The 21,638-nt window shown below is 37.6% G+C and overlaps 1 protein-coding gene across 1 annotated transcript in view; it reads right to left on the bottom strand.

The window, feature by feature from the left end:
• Positions 1–2,854: 2,854 nt before the first annotated feature.
• Positions 2,855–21,638, bottom strand: part of DERA (deoxyribose-phosphate aldolase) — a 125,033-nt gene continuing 106,249 nt past the window's right edge. Inside the window, exons 7-9 of the mRNA XM_520770.7 lie at positions 7,497–7,609; positions 3,760–3,909; positions 2,855–3,451 (exon numbers count right to left, since the gene is read on the bottom strand). Of these exons, the coding sequence (XP_520770.3) occupies positions 3,395–3,451; positions 3,760–3,909; positions 7,497–7,609 (320 nt within the window). The 3' untranslated portion in view covers positions 2,855–3,394. The remainder of the gene's footprint in view (positions 3,452–3,759; positions 3,910–7,496; positions 7,610–21,638) is intronic.

Raw genomic sequence — 21,638 nt, 5'->3', positions numbered from 1 at the left:
AGAACTCCTGAGTGTGATCAGGAAAATAAATGTAGAAATTGATTTCACCTCATACCTTTTTCCTAGCACCAAAATGGGCATAACATTTCACTGTCTTGGAAGGTAAGATCTACTCAAATTATTTCTTCTTCTTTATACCTCTGCACTGTGGCCCTATTTATGATGTGTACAATATCAGGTTGATGGAAGAAAAATTAATGCTGGCTTCTCTCTGTACTAGAAGTGTAAGTTAATTTTTCCAAAGAAACAGATTTGGTTTCTGTAAGACATGTATGTATGACATAGCAAACTGTTCTGCTCAGAGACTGTGTTATGTTGTTGTGAGGATGCACTTCCAGATATCTGTAACAGTTCCCACTGCTACCACAGGTCTCTTTACAAATTATTTTTCATGTGAACCAATTTGTCTGAATTTCTCATTAGTGTTCAAATAATCCAGAATGAGGCAAGAATACTGTAATTATCAAACTGTTTTGTGACTACATGTCATTTCCTTTCCACGTGTATACAAATTAGAATCCAAACAAGCCCCCGTGTCTTTTTCTTCCTTAAAACAAAACAAAGTAACATTCAACCTTTAAAAAAAAATCAGTTCTAGAGGTCATCCAAAATTCTGAGATTCTAACAGATGAAATCAACCATGCTATCAAACTATCGCTTGGGCTAGATTGAGAAGGTTGGTCTCTAAAACACCATTTTGAAGACTCAAAAGTGAATCTCTTGTAAGTCTCAAGTTCACATGCTGACAAACATGATTAGGTATAGCAGGGTGCATAAACAAGCAAGGAATTTTCAGTTCCAAAGACCAGGGTATGTGTTGTAAAATATTTCGTCATGTGGTAGGGATGTACATTCTGGCATCAGCTCTGACATTCTATGTGACCTTGCACAAGTGACTTCTCCACTCTGCTTCTTTTCTCAATGTAAAAAAAAGACAGTGTTACTAGATGTTCTCTAAAGTCTCTTTATGCTCCCAAATTATATGACTGATAGTTTCAAAAATAACTTTAAAGCCTAATATGCTTTACTGAACAATTGCAACAAGGCAGGGTGCTTTTATTAACTTAGAAGCTTTAAACACAGAACATAGAAGGTCATTTTCTGATTGTGTAAAGCATCTGATCCCAGTGTTCTGAAGCACACAAATCAGCTTGTAGTAAATCATAGTCACCTCAGAAATGACCTCTTCCTCTTATGTTCTCATAGCAATCAACATTAATGAGGGTGTTCCTATTAAAGTCATCTGTGTTACATTTGATTTCAAGAGCCAGGTAAGGATGGGCAGACATTCCCAGATGAAGAGCCCCACAGTCCTTGGAATAAATTTGCCCCCCAAATATAACATTACTTACCTTTAGATCAGGCCATGCTCATCAGCCTCTTAATAGGTCTGAGGGACTCACTAGTCTTAATTTCCTATGTGAATCTGTAATTGTCCACAGAGGTCAATTTCAGTGGATGCCTCATATAAATTAAAATTGAAGATAATGATGCCTGTTCACTTGATCAACTAAAATGACCAGCTGGGTTTAATGGGAGGAAAACAGAAACCCTTGTGAAATTGGAATAGCTTCAAAGGTGATAGACTGTAATTATTTTTCTGGAATGTTTCTTCTCCAAAGGTGACTGGCCATTGCACTGGTGGGCACCTGGGCTAGCATATTGTGAGGCTGGATATGGCGTTCGGAGCCACTGACCATATCCAAAGGCACAAGTCAAAAGTTGGCATCCTGCTAAGGCACTGGGGAAAAACAGAATTTCTTTTCTATTCTTATTTTAGTCATTTCATTTACAGTTAGAGAGGTGCTCTGAGGGACTTGCTAAATTGTCTCCCGAGAGGCAAATTCTAATTTAGATTGGTACAAAAGTGTTTTCTCTTTTTAGCCATAAAACATTTTCTTGAATTTGTTCTAATTATCCTTAGGGTAATATAATTTTAGGTCTGAAAGAACTTTGATATCATTTGCCCCAACCCAATGACTTTACAGATGAAGAAACTGAGGTCAAGAGATGTGAACTGACTGGACCAAGGAGTCAAAGTCAGAAGGAGGGAGAGTTCAGGCTAGAATTCAGCAGGTGAGAAGATGAAACCAAAACTGACTTCCAGTCCAGGTTTTTGCTTATGAGCAACTAGAGAGCCATTCAGGGAAGAAAAAGACTCTCCTGATGAAAATCACCATTCAAAGAAACACATTCTGTAACGTGGTAGAGGTGCTAGCAAGCAGAATCTCCGGAAGAGCGAGGCTGGGACAGACAGACAGCAAAAAAGCCAGCCACCATGAGGCAGATTACCGTCCTCTCAGCTGATGGGGAGCTCTGTTTATGTACACCTGACTATGTGTACCGAGGGACAGGGAGACATGGGGGTGACTGCACGCACTTGGGAGCCAGCCTGTCTGCTTGGGCTTGATTTTTAACTCTGCTAATTTTGAGCAACCTTTGGCACGTTGCTTAAATTCTTTGTTCCTCAGACCCCTGTCTGTATAAAAGGATGTTTACATCAGTACTTACTGCTATAAGAATCAAAACCCTTACTGTAGTTACCTTACTATTATGAGGATTAAATCAGAGTTAAATAAATTGATATATGTAAAGCTTATTACACAGCAAGTGCTGTTAATATCTACTGTTTTCCTCCATTCACTATACCAGAAAATTTGAAGAGTTTCAGAACACATACATAAGTTGCATTCATTAATAACGTACTGGGGTGTTTTACAGATATATACCCAAGGAATCAACTAGAGAGATTCAGAGACTCACTGATCAAACCTCTTTTTATGTTTAATGGATTATTTTTTCATTATGTATTGTAACAATTTTTAAGTTTTTTAAAAAAATAAACTATAGGAACTTTATTATTTTAAAAATTTTAATGATATTCATAGTTGTATATGACAATGCCAGAAATTTCATTAGGACAACAATTAATAAAAGTGCCAATTCACAGCAAAAATGAAAGATGAGTTTTCACGGCAGGAAATTAGTGCTGAATCAGTGACTCCTGAAGTCGTTACAGCAGCACTTGCGAGACGTTGCATTTTCCTCTGCTAGGGCACACTGCTTGGGCGGTTTAATATTGTTTTTTTCTCCCTTAGAATTTGATGTTATCAAAGCTACCATTAACATTTTACTTAAAGTTTTTAGGAGAAACTCTTCACAAAGTTAATAGTGCAGATCTTCTAGTAATTAAGATCATTTCAGATGTGCCTGAAATGAGTACCACATGTGGATGAGTTTGCTTTTTCCATTCCATTAAGTTCGGTAGAAATTTTAAAGAGAGGAATGCCAGTTACCTACTGCCCAATTTTTTAATTAAATAATTTTAGCAATTTCGTAGAAAAATAATTTTTAAACGTTGCCGTAAAGAACTTTTCTGGAACTGGTGACTAATTTAAGACATTGGAAGATCATGATAAGCTGCATATCTTCCAGTCACGTGATGGTAAATCTGTGAGGAAAAGCAGAGTTTAATTAACAATCATTCTATAATTACACACATCAGTTAATAATTATACTATCAAATAATAATGAATAGTTTTAACGAACATTTCATTAGAAAGCCTCACTAGTATGTGCTTCAGCAGAATCTCCACCCCACTCACTTCTGATGGCGGTTTGCTTGGAAGAAAAGGTAGAGGATTGGGTAGGATGAGGTCAGTCAGATGAGTTTTTATCTCCAGTTCTCAATTTGACTTTTCAATTCCTTTCTCAAAAAACACTTGTTAATTTATTCCAAAGACAGAGATGATTACTCACCTGCCTCTCAATGTCCGAGAGCAGAGTACTGGCACCTATTCGAAAGAGTTCTGGCTTCAGCCACTCATCTCCAAGCTCCTCCTTTACAAGAGAGAGCCAAGCAAGGGAATCCTTTGCACTGCGGATGCCTCCTGCTGGTTTAAACCCTATCTAAATGGGAAGGCAGAGAATAGAACAATCTTTATTGTTATTGGATTTCTTTTAAAAATAGTACTATGTTTATCAGAGTCTTGATTCTCTCTCTCCCTCTTTTGTTGAAAAAAAATCTTTTCACTTCATCCAGTGAAAGGGCTTAGATCAGTGACTCATGCTCATTCACACTACAAAACAACTTTTCCAAGATTTTTGGAAGAATGTCACTACTTCCAAACAGACACTAGTGAGGGTTAATAACCCTCATTAACATTTCACTTATTGGAAAGTCATAAACCTCAACCATCTAGACTATAGCTGTGAACCTGGAATAAACAAGGAAGGTGTCAATAAATAGGAAAACAGATCACAAAAGCCCACTCATTCTACATTTCCACAAGTAAGCCTGTAGAGTCACTTCTCAGCCTTCATCTTGAGGTTCAAAAGACACGTGCATTTAAAATCAAAGGACAGAATCAGCAAGGCTGCAAGGTTACCCTAACCAAACCGGCAGCAAAAAAGCAAGGAAAGTTGACAGTTGTTTTAACCAATTTAACTGTGGGATTTTTTTTCTAAGTTGCAGGCACACACAGTTCTAAAAAGCTGGCAGACCAGTTATGTAAGGGCAGTAGAAAAACACCGTGAGGGGCTCCTCATAGTCCAGTAGTCTTTAAGGTTGATCATAACACAGCTGAATTCAGCCAATATCTGATATTCGTAAATGATGTCCCTGGATCCATTAGGAAATGAAAGATATGTTCCATATACAATAAAACTCTGATTATGTGGATTTACATGTTTCAGGAACCTGACTATCCAGTAGAGTTGGGAATCTGTAGATGGTAGTGGTCAAAACAACACCTCAGAGCCTGAGTACTAAATCTCTCACGTTTTATCACTCAGGGCTGTGACTGGTTGCACCAGCAGATGACTGCTAACAGAACGCTAGAGAAGGGAGACATTAAATGAATATATTCTATTATCAACCCAAGCAGGAAACCTTATAGTTTAATCCAAACTCCACCATTCCCTGGCCACACCACACCCAATCAATATTTAAGTCCTGCCAATTCTACCTCCTTACCTTCCTTACCCCCCCCCCCCAACATGCACACTTTCCACTGCACTCTCACTTGTTTCAGTTTAGACCCTTATCAATTCTCACAGGAAATATCAGTAAAAGTCTTTTAACTGGTTTCCCTGCCTCAATTACACAACGTCATACAACTAAGCAGTAGCAGTGCACGGATTCCAACCATATCTGCTATTACTCTGGAGCCCAAGCTATGACTCTGTAAGGTAGTAGGGAGTTAAGTAGGATGAGGTTATTTGTTGAGAAGAAGCCAAAAAAATCAATTAGTTTATATTAGCATACATGTTAATCATAGGACCATTTTTGTCAATTAGGCAGTGCTTCTTACAGATTTTCTATACAGTTCAGTTTGTGTCAGCAAGTCTGTTTTCAGAGAGGTTCTAACATAAGTTTATCCTTTTTTTTTTTTAAAGAGAATATGGAAAACATAAATCTGCAATGAAATCAGTTATGAAATATTAAACCTCTGCTTCTCAGGAGTGACACTAATCATGGTCTGGAAGGTAGCCTATAGCATTTTAAAACACCCTTAAATCAATGACGTAGAAACTTTATAGTCTAAGGGCTGCCCAAGCAACTTGTCAAGCAACCCGAAAGGCTGCATCTGATTTGCAAACACATACACAGAACCTCTTTGTTTGAAATCGAATATGATTAAATGAATACAATTTGGCCTGTACCTGTCTTTTTCTTAATAAAACTAGGATGGACTTATTTATTACCGAGGAAAAGAATCAATACAATTAAAAAGAAAGGACTGAAAGACAGCAAAGTGTCCCTCCCTCTGTACTCTGGCCTGGAACACTGAGCACTTAAAAATTTCATTGACATTCTTTGCTTGTTGTCTAAGAGCTCTCCTGAGAAGGAACATACTCATTTTTCCATTCCTAGCATTTAACACAGGTTAAGATGGCACATGGTTAACTACCCAATAAATGTTTGTTGAGAACAAAACAGGACTGGGTCCCCAATGGCAGGTCTGAACCCTGGCAATGGAACTTAATGCAAACAGATACCTGAAGACTATGCCAGACCCAAAACCACCAGGGATGGGGGCCCAGGCATCTATAAGTATGAAAAGCTTCACATTTGGTTTTGATATTCTTTGGCTAAGAATGAGAATCACAATCAAATGAGTGGTGGTAGTTTCAACTGAGGACCAAAGATAGATTTATCATTTTTACAGCTTATCTAAACAAAAACTCTTTTAACTTATTTGGATTGTTGCAGAAAGGATACCAGGTAGAGGTTATTCGAGTTGGGTCAGCTTTCTCATGTAGTTCACAATAGATATTTATCCTATTCATAATTAAGATGTGAAGTTATTCTAAGTGAGAAAATTCTGGAAGGAGTTTATTTCGTCTCATAAAACAGTATATTTAAAAAAAGGCCACTATTCCAAAATAAACTGAAGCTACACTTACATATAAAGTCATCACATCCAATGGACAAAGGATTAAAGGTCTTTTTTGGGTTTCTATTTGGCACAAATCAAGAGACTGGATTTAAAAGATGCCTCTCAGGAAGGGAAAGTGTCATTAAACACACACACACACACACACACACACACACACACACACACACACAACCTTGCTCTCCAATCATGTAAAAAAAAATCCTTTGAGATAATTTGCAGCTAAACAAGTAACTTGAGATGAAAAGGAAAATCCAAACTCATTTTTAAAAAAGCACCTCATACGCATTTTTCCTTTTAACTTCATATGTTTCAAAAAATATGTATTATTTTTCAAAAAGCTGACAAAAGCTAGTATACACCCTCCTCAGCTTAACAGTCTTCCAAAGAGCACATCCAACTGCCATAAAACGCAAAAATTGATATTTAATTCAAGAGCTATATAACGTCTAGCTACCTTTTCCCTGCTGTTTCACAGCATTTCATTATTTTGTTTAATAAGTTCATCTCCTCGAGAATTTTCTCTTCACCTCATATTATTAAAAGTAATAAGTTTTTCTGGACCGGGGGTTTCCCAACAGAAAAACCAATTTATGTGTGTCCTTCAATAATGACAGGAAAAGATTGTTTCCCATTATATTGCATACCTTTCATATCACCACCACAGCTTATCATTCAATAAATGTTACTCTGCAATTCTTTCCGTTCCTCAAGGAAGTTTAATTTCTGCATTAACCTGTTTTCACTGGCCAACGCCTTGTGAGAAAGCCTCTGTGTTGCAGCAGAATTAGTTCGTTAAAGAACCCATTTAGGAATCTCTTGTCAGTGACAAAATTGTCTTCGGTTAACAAAAGGACATAAAGTGAGTTTACATCTTGATCACACATACTCACTCCCACACTCACAACTCACTTTCTGTTAATCACAATTTTTCTCCATCAGTGTGTTCTTTTATAATGAAAGGTAAATTAAACATTTATCTTAATAAAGGTAATTCATTCACAACTTCTCCATATAAAGACAGTTATTGTGGCTGTAACTAGTATTATAAATAACATTATCTTTACTCTGAAGAAAGATTTGCTGGCAATAATATACCTTGTTTCCAGTTTTCCAAAAGAAATCTCTAATGGCCCGCAGCATTACTATAGCTACCGGGAAGGTGGCATTTACTGTTTCTTTTCCAGTAGAGGTCTTAATAAAATCTGATCCTAAAACAAAAAGAAGAAAAACTCCATGTTAATTAAAGATTTTTTTTTTTACACTTTTGAGTCAGTGGGAGAAATGAGTTGTGTAAATTTTTTCCCGAAGAAACCCAATGTTATTTTTCATTAATTATTGGAAAAACTAGAACCAAAATCTCCCTTTAAAATGATTATGTCCATACTTTTTCCCCCTTACCATCACTGTATTAGGCACCAAATATATTCTCACTGACCTCTGATACTCTTGCCTCCATATTTCCACAATGCCAATTAAAATCAAGTTGGTTCATTTAATACATAACTGAGATGAATAAAAACAATTTTATGCCCTATGCTTAATATTATACATCGTAACATTTTACTACAAAACAGGAGTGCCTACTCATTTTCTCCTAATTTGCTCATGCTTAATGAAAAGTACACAGTATACAGTTGTGACAGCTCAAGAAGAATCACCATTAGCTGATTTCTATTGCATTGTTCATTAATGAAAGAACTGTTTTCCAACAAGATTAGCATTTCCATGAAAGAGACCACGCTATTTCATACCTTGCAAATATCTTAAACAACTTCCTTCCTTCAAATGTATCTTAAACCTATTAATGTAGTTTAACAGAATAACACAAGGAGACAAAGAAATGATCACAGTAGTTAAGATTCATTGAGTGCCATGCATTATGAATCTAGATGCTTTACAAGTATTAATTCAGTCAATACCTGCATGAGCTAAAAATAGAGATCATAGTAATACGATCTCTACTTTTAAAGAGGAAATTGAGGCACAGAAAAGTTAAGTAAGTTACCTGAGATCACACAGTAAATGGAAAGGTAGGATTTTAACCAAAGTAATCTAGCCTAAACAATACATCACAGCGTCTCCAATAAACTTACCTAGGTTCACACAGTCAGATAGCCAAACAAAGAATACCTCTTTCACGTGTTACAAGGCCCTGAAATAGTCAGTGTGGAAGATGTACCAGCAGCATGGGCACTACCAGAGGTTGTTAAAAATGCATAATCTCAGGCACTACACCAGACCAACTAAATCAGAATCTAACATAACCAAAGTTCCTAGGTGATTTGTGTGCAAATTCATGGCCCTAACCTATGGAATCTGTGGCACCATACCTAAAACAAGTCTCTGAGATCCTCCCAAAGTCCATTAACGAAGTGAAAGATAAAAGTTGAAGTGGCCTAAAGGCCCAAAGCAACACACCTTTATTAAGCACACTGTGTATAAGGCATATGGAAAAATATAAATACAAAAAATTCAAGACCTTGCCCTCAAAACCATACAATGTAGACATGGGTGGAGATGAAACGTAAACCCCGCGTAATCACCAAATGAACTAGAAGTCAGGAGATCTGGTTTCTAGCTCTGGCTCTGATAGTTACCTGTGAAATTCCATCCCCTTACATTCCTCATTTGTACGACAGGTCTAAGAAATTCCCACTTGCTTCATAGTATTACACAAAGCATCAAAAGGGACAATCGCATAGCAAGCACTTTGAAAACTGTCAATTATTATACAAATAGAAATGAAGCAAGGACTTAAGTAGGACTGCAATCTGTACAAATTCCATGGACACTGATGCATCAGAGCAGGTCATTGGAAGCCTTCATTTCTTTGGGTCTGTAAGGCTGCCTGGGAGAAAGTGGAGACATGACTACCATGCATGCATTTGTTCAACAAATATTTACTGAGTACTACCATGTGCCAGACTCTGCTCTAAAGATGCTGGGAATAGAGCAACCAATGAACAGAAAGTTCCTGCCTTTGTGAGCAGGTGTTCTAGAAGAGAAAGACAATAAAGAAACAAATGTCAAGTGGAGATAAGTTCTATGGAGAAATATAATACAATGTAATGAGATAGAGAGTGATGGAGTTGGTGAGGGGCAGCTATATTTAAAGAGTTATCATAAGAGCATCTCTAATTAATCAAATCCAAATAGAGATTGAATGAAGGAAATGTGCAGATATAGCATTACAAGCAGGAAAACAAAGTGTAAAGGCCTTGAGCTAGGCATATACTAAGTTCATTAATAAATGCATAGATGAACAGACTATAGAACAGATGCCTGATGCCTACAACATCAGAAATGAGACAATCAAAAAGAAGAGATTAAAGCCTCCACATAGATGTAAGAAGGTGAGGGAAACATCCCCCAAAGAATCCATAATGATATCAAGATGTGTTTTTCTAATATGTGGCATCTTTTGATTCACTACAAGGCTTTTGGGTATAATAATGGATATCACCTAAATTATCTTAAGCATCTTGGAAGAGAAGATTAAGACAGAAGACCAAGGCTACTGGCTGGACGTGGTGGCTCACAACTGTAATCCCAGCACTTTGGGAGGCCGAGGCTGGCAGATCACAAGGTCAGAAGTTCAAGACCAGCCTGGCCAACATAGCGAAACTCCGTCTCTACTAAAAATACAAAAAAAAAAAAAAAGATTAGCCGGGCATGGTGGTGAGTGCCTGTAGTCCCAGCTACTCGGGAGGCTGAGGCAAGAGAACTGCTTGAACCTGTGAGGTGGAGGTTGCAGTGAGCCGAGATTGTGCCACCGCACTCCAGCCTGGGCAACAGAGTGAGACTCCATCTCAAAAAAAAAAAAAAAAAAAAAGACCAAGGCTACATTTGGAGGTCTGAAAACAAGGCATGATCTCTTAAAAACCACACCATCTAAAGTTAATCAAAAGAGCCAAACTCCTTCAGAAGGGCGGGGTGGACACTCTCTTTCTAATATATTTGGGAGAGCAAAGCAGAAGATCTACTATGGCAGCAACAGTAGCCCAGCAGTAGCTACAGTGGCCCACACATTATTTGCATGTCTATGCCCCTTTCTGGACGTTTAGGGGCAGGTGCTGCATCTTTCTTATACTCTTCTGTATCCTCAGAGCACGACACACAGGAGAAGCTCAATAAATAATTTCTAGATGGATGGACACAGCTACCAAGAAAAAGAAAACTACAGTATTTTCCACCTTTAACTGACTAATGAAGAAGGGAAAATAATCTTGTGTTTCATTCCAGTCCCAGTAACAAAACTGGGCTGGTGGCTCAGAACAAAATTGTTTGTTTGTTTGTTTGTTTGTTTGTTTTGAGACGGAGTCTTGCTCTGTCACCCAGGCTGGAGTGCAGTGGCGCGATCTCGGCTCACTGCAAGCAAGCTCCGCCTCCCGGGTTCACGCCATTCTCCTGCCTCAGCCTCCCGAGTAGCTGGGACTACAGGCGCCCGCCACTACGCCCGTCTAACTTTTTGTATTTTTTAGTAGAGACGGGGTTTCACCGTGGTCTCCATCTCCTGACCTCGTGATCCGACCACCTCAGCCTCCCAAAGTGCTGGGATTACAGGCGTGAGCCACCGCGCCCGGCCAGTTTGTTTATTTTTAAATAATCTTTTAGTTTTAGAACAAAATTCAATATACAGAAAAATTACAGCGATAATACAGAGTTTCCATATACCCCACACCCAGTTTTCCCTATTATTACTATCTTATATAATTATGGTACATTTGTAACAATTAAGGAACCAATGCTGATATACTATTAACCAAAGTCCACACTTTATAGATTTTTTTTAGTATGACTCAATAATCAATCCCATCTAGCATACTACATTTGTCAGGTCTCCATAGATTCCTCTTGGCTGTGATAGTTTCTTAGATTCTTCTTATTTTATTTTGATGATCTTGACAGTTTTGAAAGTACTGGTCAGTATTCTCAAAATACTCTCCCTCCCTCAGTTGGGATTTGTTAAATGTTTTTCTCATCACTGGACTGAGGTTATAGGTTTGGTAAGACCATAGAGGGAAACTGCTATGTTAATCACATTATGTCAAGGGCACATACTAGCACCATGATTTACCACTGTTGATGTTGACCATGAGCACTTGGCTGAGGTAGTTAGTGTTGGCTCGGTTTCTCCACTGTAAAGCTAATCTTTTCCCCCCATTTTTCATACTGTACTCTTTGAAAAGAAGTCATTATGGGTATCCCACATTTAAGGAGTGGGAAGTTATAATCCACCTCCACGAGGGGGGGCTTGGCTACATAATTACTTGGAATTTTTTATATGGGAAGGTTTGTGTCCTCTCCATTTTAAAATTTACAATAATTTACTTAATATCAATATACACTTGAAGATACTTATTTTACACTTGGGTTTATAATTCCACACTACCTTATTTATTTTATTGTTCACACGGTTCCAGCTTTGGCCACTGGGAGCTCTTTCAGTTGCTTCCTGTATGCCTTTGCATCATGTGGATTTTTCTGTTTTTTAAGCACTTACTTTCTGAGACTACAAGATGCTCAGGGCTTATCTTGTGTGTTTTCTGCACCAGTCCTGGTATAAGCCATTTCTCCAATGAGCCCTGGCTCCTTTTACTGGAGAATGGTATTGGAAACCACTATATGGGTGCTAGGTATGCTCACTGCTGCTCTAGTGTTCTTGCTTTTAGCTCTCTTAGCTTACTGAGCAGGGAAATATATCTGTGTATATTAATGCATTTATATACACATATCTGTAAATATGTGGAATCCATGGATACTGGACGCTTTTGCAAATAGTTTTCTAAATTTCAAATTTCAATTGTACACTGCTGCTAGACAGGAAAGCAACTGAATTTTGTATATTAACCATGCATCGTGCAACCTTGGTAAACTCATTAAGCAATTTCAGGAGTTTGTTGATTTGGGGGGATTTTCTACAATCATGTTTATAAACAAAGACAGTTTTATATCTTTCTTCTCATACCTGTTTCTTATTGGTGTTGTAACAAGGGATCACAAACTTGGTGGCTCAAAACAACAGAAGTGTATTCTCTCACCATTCTGGAGGCCAGAAATCCAAAATAAAAGTGTCAGCAGAGCCATACTCTCTGTGGAGACTCTGGGGATAATCTGTTCCTTGCCTCTTCTAATGGCTTTCAGCATTTCTCAGCTGCATCACTCCAATTTCTGCTTTTGTCTTCATACAGTCTTTTGTTTATAAGTCTAATCTCCCTCTGAGTCTTTCTTACACACTTGTCATGATGCCTTCTACAGCCCATCTGGATAATCCAGAATGATCACCTCACCGCAAGACCTTTAAATCAATCACACCTGCAACAGCTCTTTTTCCCAAAGAGGGTAACATTCACAGGTTCCAGGGATTAGGATGTGAACCTATCTTCAGGAGTCATCTTTAGCCTACCAAACTTCTTGACCTGTACACATTTTATTTCCTTTCCTTGTCTAGCTAGGACTTCCAGTACAATGTTGAATAGCAGTGGTAAGAGAGAATATCCTTGCCTTATCCTTAAGAGGATCTTAGGAGGAAAGCACGCAATTTCTCAATATTAAGTATGTTGGCTGAGGTTTGTTTGCAGATGTTCTTTATTAAGTTGAAGATATTTCCCTCTATTTCTAGTTTGCCGAGGCTTTCTTATAAATGGGTGTTGGAATTTGTCAGATGCCTTGTCAGTATCAATTGATATAATCATATGATTTTTCTTCTTTGGCTTACTGATATGGATTACATTATGTTGAACCAGACTTGCATACTTGGAATAAATCACACTTGGTTGTGGCATATAATTAGTTTTATACATTGTTGGACTCGTTTTGCTAATATTTTGTTAAGGATTTTTATATGTATGTTCATTAAAGATGTTCATCTATAGGTTTTCTTTCTGGCAGTGTCTTTATCTGGTTTTGGAGTAATGGTTTTGGAGTAATTGTCTCACAGAATGAGTGTTCTCCTATTTTCCGGAAGAGATTGTAGAAGACTGGTATTATATCTTCCTTAAATGTTTGGCAGAATTCACCAATGAAGCCATCTAGAGCTGGTGCTTTCTTTTGGAAGGTTATAAATAGTTTTTAGTAATTTGTTAAATTTTTAAATAAATAATTTTATATAATTAAAATATTTTATATATTTACATAAATGTGTAAACATATTTACAATTTATGTAAAAGTCACATTAAATATTTTATAAAAGAAATTAAATTTAATTTAAATAATTACTTTAATAGATATAGACCTATTCAGACTATTTCTCCTTGTGAGTTTTGGTTGTTTATGTCTTTTGAGGATTGATCCATTTCACCTAAGTTATCAAATTTGTGAAAATAGAGCTGTTCACACATTCCTTTATTATCCTTTTAATATCCATGGAAAGAGGAGATGACCCTTCTTTCATTTCTGATATGGGTAATTTATGTCTTTTCTCTTTTATTCTTGATTAGCCTAGCTAGCTGTTTACCAATCTTACGGGGGGAGAAAAAAAAAAGGTAGCTTTTAGGATATTAAAAAAAAAATTTTCTCTGTTGTTTTGGTTTTCAATTTCATCATTTCTGTTCTCATTTCTATCTTTCCTGTTTGCTTTAGGCTTAAATTGCTCTTCTTTTTCTACTTTCCTAAGATGAAAGCTTGCATATTGACTTTATTCTTTTCTAATATATGCATCTAATGCCATACATTTCTTTCTAAGCACCGCTTTTGGAACATCCTACAAATTTTGGTGGTGTATTTTTATTTTCATTTAGTTCAAAGTATTTTAAAATTTCTCTTGAGACGTATTTGACCCGTATGTTATTTAGGAGTGTGTTGTTTAATTTCCAAACATTTGGGGATCTTTCAGCTAACTTTCTGCTATTGAATTCTAGCTTAGTTCCATTGTGGTCTGAGAACATATTTTGTGTGATTTTCAGTCTTTTAAATCTGTCAAGGTGTGTTTTATGGACCAGAATGTGGTCTATCTTGGTTAATGTTCCATGTGAACTTGAATATGTATTCTGCTGTTGTTGGATGAAGTTTTCTATAAATGTTAATTTGATCATATTGAATGACAGTGCTGTTCAGGTCAACTATATCCTTGCTGTTATTCTGCCTGCTTCAGCCATCAGTGACTAAAAGAGGAGCTTTGAAGTTTCCAGCTACAATAGTAGATTTGTTTATTTCTTTTTTTCAGTTCTATAAAATTTTTCCTCATATTTTGACGCTCTGTTGCTAGGTGCATACATACATAGGATTGTTATGTCTTCCTTGAGAAATGACCCCCTCATCATTATAAAATATCCTTTTTTATCGCTGTTAGTGTTCCTTTTTCTGAAGTCCGCTTTGTGTGAAATTCATATAGCTACTCCCACTTTACTTTGATGAGTGTTAGCGTGGTGCATCTTTCCTATTTGTTTATTTTTAACCTTCTGAGTCTTCACATTTAAAGTGGCTTTCTTACAGACAACACATAGTAGGATCTTGATTTTTTATCATCTCTATCTTCTAATTGGCATATTTAGACTACGAACATTTAAAGTAATTACTGATGTAGTCAAATTAATATCTACCATGTTTATTACTTTTCCATTTGTTGCATTTTTTTGGTTAATTTTGACACCTATTTTTCTGCCTTTCCTGGCTTAATTGAGCATTTTATATTATTCCATTTTATCTCTTCTCATATCAATCATACTTTTGTACATATTTTAGTGACTGCCCTAGAGTTTTCAATATACATTTTTAACTAAGTCCACCTTCAAATAACACTATACCACTACATAGGTACTGCAGGTACATTTTAACAAAGTATTCCCAATTCTTTTCTCCTGCTTCTTATAACACTGCTGTCATTCATTTCAGCTTACCTATCTGGTAATATAACAATTCAACAAATTGTTCTATTATTACTTTAAATTGTTATCTTTTAAATCAGTTAAAAATTTATTTTTTTCATTTACTCCTTCTCTAATGCGCTTCCTTTTTAAATGCAGATCAAAGCTTCTGATCTATGTAAGTTTTCTTCTCCCTGAGAAACTTGTTTTAACATTTCAGTGTAATAAGAGTGGATTACAGCGTAATAAGAGTGGATTACAGCTGACAGAGCTAAAATACACAGGCTCTCTGAAGCCTTGGGAAGCTTTGCTGGCAATTAAATACTTCAGTTTTTGTTTGTCTGAGCTCCTTCAATTTAGAAAAATAGCTTCATTGAACACAGAATTCCATGTTGTTGGGTTTTTGTTTTTGCTTTTTTCTTTAAACTCTTCTAAGTATTTCACTCCACTCACTTCTTGCTGACATGTTTTCCAATGAGAAGTCCATTGTAGTAATTTTTTCTTCTAAATGAAAAGTGTTTTCTTTCTCTGGCTTTTTGCAAGATTTTCTATTTGTCTTTGGTTTTCTTCAATTTGACTATATGTCTAGGTGCACAGTTTTTAAATACTTGTCCTACTTGGTGTTCTCTGAGCTTCATGGATCTGTGGTTTGGTGTCTCACATCAATTTTGGAAAGTTCCTGGCCATTACTTCAAATATGTTGTCTGCTCTATTTTCTTTCGTCTTCTAGTATTCCAATTATACACCATATGTTATGCCTTTTGAAACTGTCCCAAAGTTTTTGGATGTTCTGTGCTGTGGGGGTTTTTCTTCCCAGTTTTTTCTCTTCACATTTCAGTTTAAGAAGTTTCTATTGACCTACCTTTAAGGTCACTGATTTTTTTCCTCAGCAGTTTCCAGCTTACTGATGTACCCATCAAAAGCATTCTTCATTTTGTCCCAGTGTTTCTGATTTCTAGCATTTCCTTTCAATTCTTTCTTAGTTTCCATCTCTCTGATTCTATTATGCATCTTTTTTCATGTTGTCTGTTTTTTCATTAAAGCTATTAACATATTAGTCATAGTTATTTTAAATTCTGTCAGATAATTCCCAAATCTACGCCTTATCTGAATCTGATACTGATACTTGTTTTCTCTATAAAGTGTGTTTGAGTTTTTTTCTTGCCTCTAGCATCCAATGTATTTTTTGTTGAAAGCTATGCATGATATATTGGGTAACATGAACAAAAACAAATGGGCCTTTGGTGTGAGGTTTTATGTTAATCGGGCAAGGAGTTGGGCTGTGTTTAAGGTTTGCTGTAGCTGCCATAGTCTTCAAATTTCTACAGTATTCTTGTTTTTATCTCCCCTCTTTATTCTGGGCCTCCCTAAAATTCCTCTTCAGAAAGCCTATGTATTTTAGCTCTGTCAGCTGTAATCTTATACTGAAACCATGTTGCTGTGGTGGTAACAGATGAGGGAGGAGTATTCTATAACCTTATTATTAAATCTCAGTCTTTCAGTGGTCCTGTGTCCCTGGGCTGTAACTGTCACAAATGTTTCTTAGCTTTTCTCTGCCCATTTTGATGAGACAGAAAGACTAGAGAGGAAATGCCCTTCTCTCAAGTGGGAAAAGACTTAGTATTTTGTCCTAGAGTAGGCTTTACTATAGGGAATATGCTGGGCATATTGCACAATGATTATCTTCTCCTTCTCCTGCCAGAGCCAAGAAGGGACCTTCTTTGGCTCTTCACTGTGAGAACTTGGTGGGGTTCTTGGAGGTAAAACCCAAAAAAGTGTGGGGGCCACACTCAGCCTCCAGTAATTTGTCAAAATTACCATTTAAGTGTTCCTACTAGGTTTTGGTTCTAGTAGCTTCTGTTCCAGGTAAGCAAATTTCAGCTGAGATGCTCAGGATTTATCTGTCTCTCTGGATTTCAAGCTGACAGTTTACCTTGTGACCTCAGGTCTTTGATGGGTCTGAGAAAAGTCACTCATTTTCAGTTAATTCTGCTTTTTCTTGCTCTAAGGACAGGAGTGACAACTTCCAAGCTCTTTATATGTTAAAGCTGAAACTGGAAGTCCTTAAATATCAAGCCAAGCCTTTATTGTCTAGAGATTAGGTGTGGGGGGAAATAAGAATATATCTGGTAGTTAAGGTGTTTCTGAACATATGCTGTGTTAGTCCATTCTTGCATTGCTATAAAGGAATACCTGAGGCTGGGTAATTTATAAAGAAAAGAAGTTTAATTGGCTCACAGTTCTTCAGGCTGTACAAGAAGTGTTGTATCAAGATTGGCTCCTGGTAAGGGCCTTGGGAAGCCTACGATCATGGCAGAAGGCAAAGAGGGAGCACACATGTCACATGGCAAGAGCAGGAGCAAGAGAGAGAGAGAGAAGGTGCCACATTCTTTTTAAACAACCAGATCTTGTGAGAACTCATTCATCACCAAGGGGATGGTGCTAAGACATTCATGAGGGATCTACTACCATGATCCAAACACCTTCCACCAGGCCCTGCCTCCAACATTGGGGATTACATTTTAACATGAGATTGGGAGGGGACAAACATCCAAACTATATCATTCTGCATCTGGCCTCTCAAATCTCATGTCCTTTTCACATTGCAAAACACAGTAATACCCTGTCAACAGTTCTGCAAAGTCTTAACTTGTTCCAGCCTTAGCTCAAAAATGCCAAAGTCTAAAGTCCAAAGTCTTATCTGGAGATGAGTTCCTTCCACCTGTCAGCCTGAGATCAAAAACAAGTTATACTTCCAAGATACAATTGTGGCAAAGGTGCTGGGTAAACATTACCATTCCCAAAGGGAGAAATCAGCCAAAAAAGGGGGAGGGGTGCGCTATAGGCTTCATGCAAGCCCCAAACTCAGCAGGGCAGTCATTAAGTCTTAAAGCTCCAAAATAATCTCCTTTGACTCCATGTCCTGCATCCAGGGCACACTGGTGAAAGAGGTGGGCTCCTAAGTCCTTGGAAAGCTCTGCCCTGTGGCTTTTCCATGTGGTAGTTGCAAACTGCTGGTGGCTCTACCATTCTGGGGTCTGGAAAGTGGCAGCCCCATTCCCACAATTCCACTAAGACAGCGCTGCAGTGGAGACACTGTGTGGGCTCCACCCTACATTTCCCTTCAGCACTGCCTTAGTAGAGAATTCCTGCCTGGGTACCCAGTCTTTCTGACACATCCTCTGAAATCTACATGGAAGCTGCCAGACCCCCTTCACTCTTGCATTCCATGTACCTCAAGGCTTAACATCACATAGAAACCAGCAAGGCTTACAACTTGTACCCTCCACAGCAGCAGCCTGAGCTGTATCAGTTGTCCTTTCAGCTGAGGCTTCTAGGATTCTGGTGGCAGCATACTGAGGCTGTGCAAGGCAGTGGGGCTCTGGGCCTGTCCCCTAAAACCATTCTTTCCTCTTAGGCCTCTGGGCCTGTGATGGCAGGGGCTGCTTCGAAGATCTCTGAAATGCCTTCAAGTCTTTTCCCCACGGTCTTATATATGAGCACTTGGCTCCCTTTTAGTCAAGCTAATCTCTCTAGCAAGCAGCTGCTCCGCAGCCTGCTTGAATTCCTTCTCTACCACAGGGAAAGGCTGCAAATTTTCCCAACTTTTATACTCTGCTTCCCATTTAAATATAAGTTCTCACATTAAGTCATTTCTTTGCTCCAGCTTGTGACTGTAGGCTGTTAGAAGTAGCCGGGCCACATCATGAATGCTTTGCTGCTTAGAAATTTCTTCCTCCAGATACCCTAGTTCATCACCCTTAAATTCAAATTTCCTCAGATCCCTAGGGCATGAACATAATGCAGCCAAGTTCTTTACTAGGACATAACAGGAGTGACCTTCACTCCAGTTCTCAATAACTTCCTCATTTCCATCTGAGACCTCCTCAGCCTTGACTTCACTGTCTATATTTCTGTCAGCATTTTCTCGCAACCATTTAACCAGTCTCTGATAAGTTTCAAACTTTCTCTCATCTTCCTGTCTTTTTCTGAGCCCTCCAAACTCTTCCAACCTCTCCATTACCCAGTTCCAAAGCTGCTTCCACATTTTCAGCTATCTTTATAGCAACACACCACTCCTGGTATCAGTTTTCTGTGTTAGTCCATTCTTGCATTGCTACAAAGGAATATCTGAGGCTGAGTGACATGGTTTAGGTCTGTGTCCCTGCCCAAATCTCATGTCAAATTGTAACCCCCACCCAATGTTCAGGTGTCTTTGGTAGGGAGAGATTGGATCATGGGGGTAGATTTCCCCTTTGGTGCTGTTCTCACAATAGTGAGTTAATATGAGATCTGGTGGTTTAAAAGTGTGTAGCACCTCCCCTCCTCTCTCTTCTTCCTGCTCCAGCCATTTAAGACATGCCTGCTTCCCCTTCCACCATGACTAAAAGTTTCCTAAGGCCTCCCCAACCATGCTTCCTGCACAGCCTGTGGACTAATACATTGGGTAATTTATAAAGAAAAGAGGTTTAATTGGCTCACAATTCTGCAGACTGTACAGGAAGTGTGGTGCTGGGATCTGCTCCTAGTGAGGCTCCTGGGAAGCTTACAATCACAGCAGAAAGCAAAGAGAGCAGGCATGTCAGATGGCGAGAGTGGGAGTGAGATGCAGGGAGGTGCCATGCTCTTTTAAAAAACCAGATCTCATGTGAACTCAGAGCAAGAAATCAGTCATCACCAAAAGGGATGGTGCTAAAGCCATTCATGAAGGATCTACCTCCATGATCCAATCCCCTCCCACCAGGCCCTATCTCTAACACTGGGAATCACATTTCAACATGTGAGTTGGAAGGGACAAAAATCCAAACTATATCATATGCCCAGTAAGTATTATGATCAATAAGAATTACAAAGGATCAGAGAAATAACTTTAGCTAGAATAATACGGGAAGGCTTCATGGAACAGATGGAATGTGTTACAGACCTTGAAGGAGAGACAAAATTTAAAGATGAGAGGGCACACATGGAAGAACACCACCATAAGAAGAAACACCAAAAGCAAAGAAAGTATATGGCATACCAAATAATGAAAGAATACATCTAAGAAGTCTGTGTTGGAGGTGAGGTGGGAGGAGGGACATATACACAGATATATGAATGTATGTTTTATAAGATGTGACTGTAAATATCTCTTAGGAAAATATTATAGAGAGCTTTGAACCCACAGACATTGGGCTCTGTTCTTTAGGTAATGTGAGGTCTGATCACATGAAATCAGTGTTTTAAGATGCTAAATTTAGTGTCTGTATTGGATGTGTTGAGAAAGGACAATTGAGAGTCAGAGACCACAAGATATTAAAAATAGTTCAGGCATGCAGACACTGGCTATTTTTTAAGTGAGGAATAAGACCTAGCTTTAATTACACAAAATATTTTAGAAAGTACATCATTACTTTACTACTGTCAAAAGAAAAATGGATTTTCCAATGGGACTAAGTAGGACACACTTTTGTTTTACTTCTCATTTTAATATTGCTTCCTTTGCCCTTCTGCTAAAACAAAATTACCTTAGAGAAATAAATGCTACAGTTTGAATTACCAACACCACACAGCACTACAGACTCTCTTCAGAGCTCACGTAAATCTAACATTAGCCAAGATTACCTCTGCTCAGCTTGGGGACAAAAATCTTATGAGAAAATATCTCAAATTACAATAGCTATCCCTATAAATGTTCTTTCATCAGTGCCCACAATTTCAACTAAATGACTAAACTAAGAGATGAAAGGACTGAAAAAGTCAAAAGGAACACACTAAGTAGACTAATATTCAACTGTGATTAGTTCAAATTAAAATTCATAATAAATTTATAGTGTTATATTAAATTGTATTTTTTATTTTCCTAATTTGAAATCTTTAGCACAATACTATTTTTGTGGTCTAAGGCAACTCAAAGCTTTTCTAAGGCCTATAATTACAAGTCTCCATGGTACAGTTTCATTAAAAACTTTCATTAAACAACAGCTGCCCTTGTATATGGTCTTCTAATCAATTTGGTCAAATAGAATGACTTCTAATCAGCTGTTGATAAAAATAGAAGATGAAATTTTAATTCTAATAGATTAACCACAAACTCAAGACAGTCTTCAAAATCCATCTAGCTCTATTCTCCAGTGGATTTAATGACTATTCAGCAACTCATTACTAAATAGAACAAGATGAACATTTTCCAGTTCATTAAAGAAATGTACTATGTATTTTTGCATTGTCCTCATGATTCGTTACAGGGAGTCTTAATTACAAGATAATGGATAATGGTTATTAAATGCAGACTGCAGTAATGAAGCTCTATTCATTTGCGAACCTCAGAGACTGCAAAGAGAGGAAAATAAAATTACTAGCTTCAAAAGATTAACGGATCAAATTATTATTCAATTTTGAAAATCTCATTCAGACTTCACAGAAACAAGAAGAGATTAAAAACTAGTATTA

Source organism: Pan troglodytes, chromosome 10 (genome assembly GCF_028858775.2).
Source record: "Pan troglodytes isolate AG18354 chromosome 10, NHGRI_mPanTro3-v2.0_pri, whole genome shotgun sequence".
In the NCBI taxonomy this organism is placed as follows: Eukaryota; Metazoa; Chordata; class Mammalia; order Primates; family Hominidae; genus Pan; species Pan troglodytes.
This window is presented reverse-complemented; position numbering and strand designations above follow the sequence as displayed.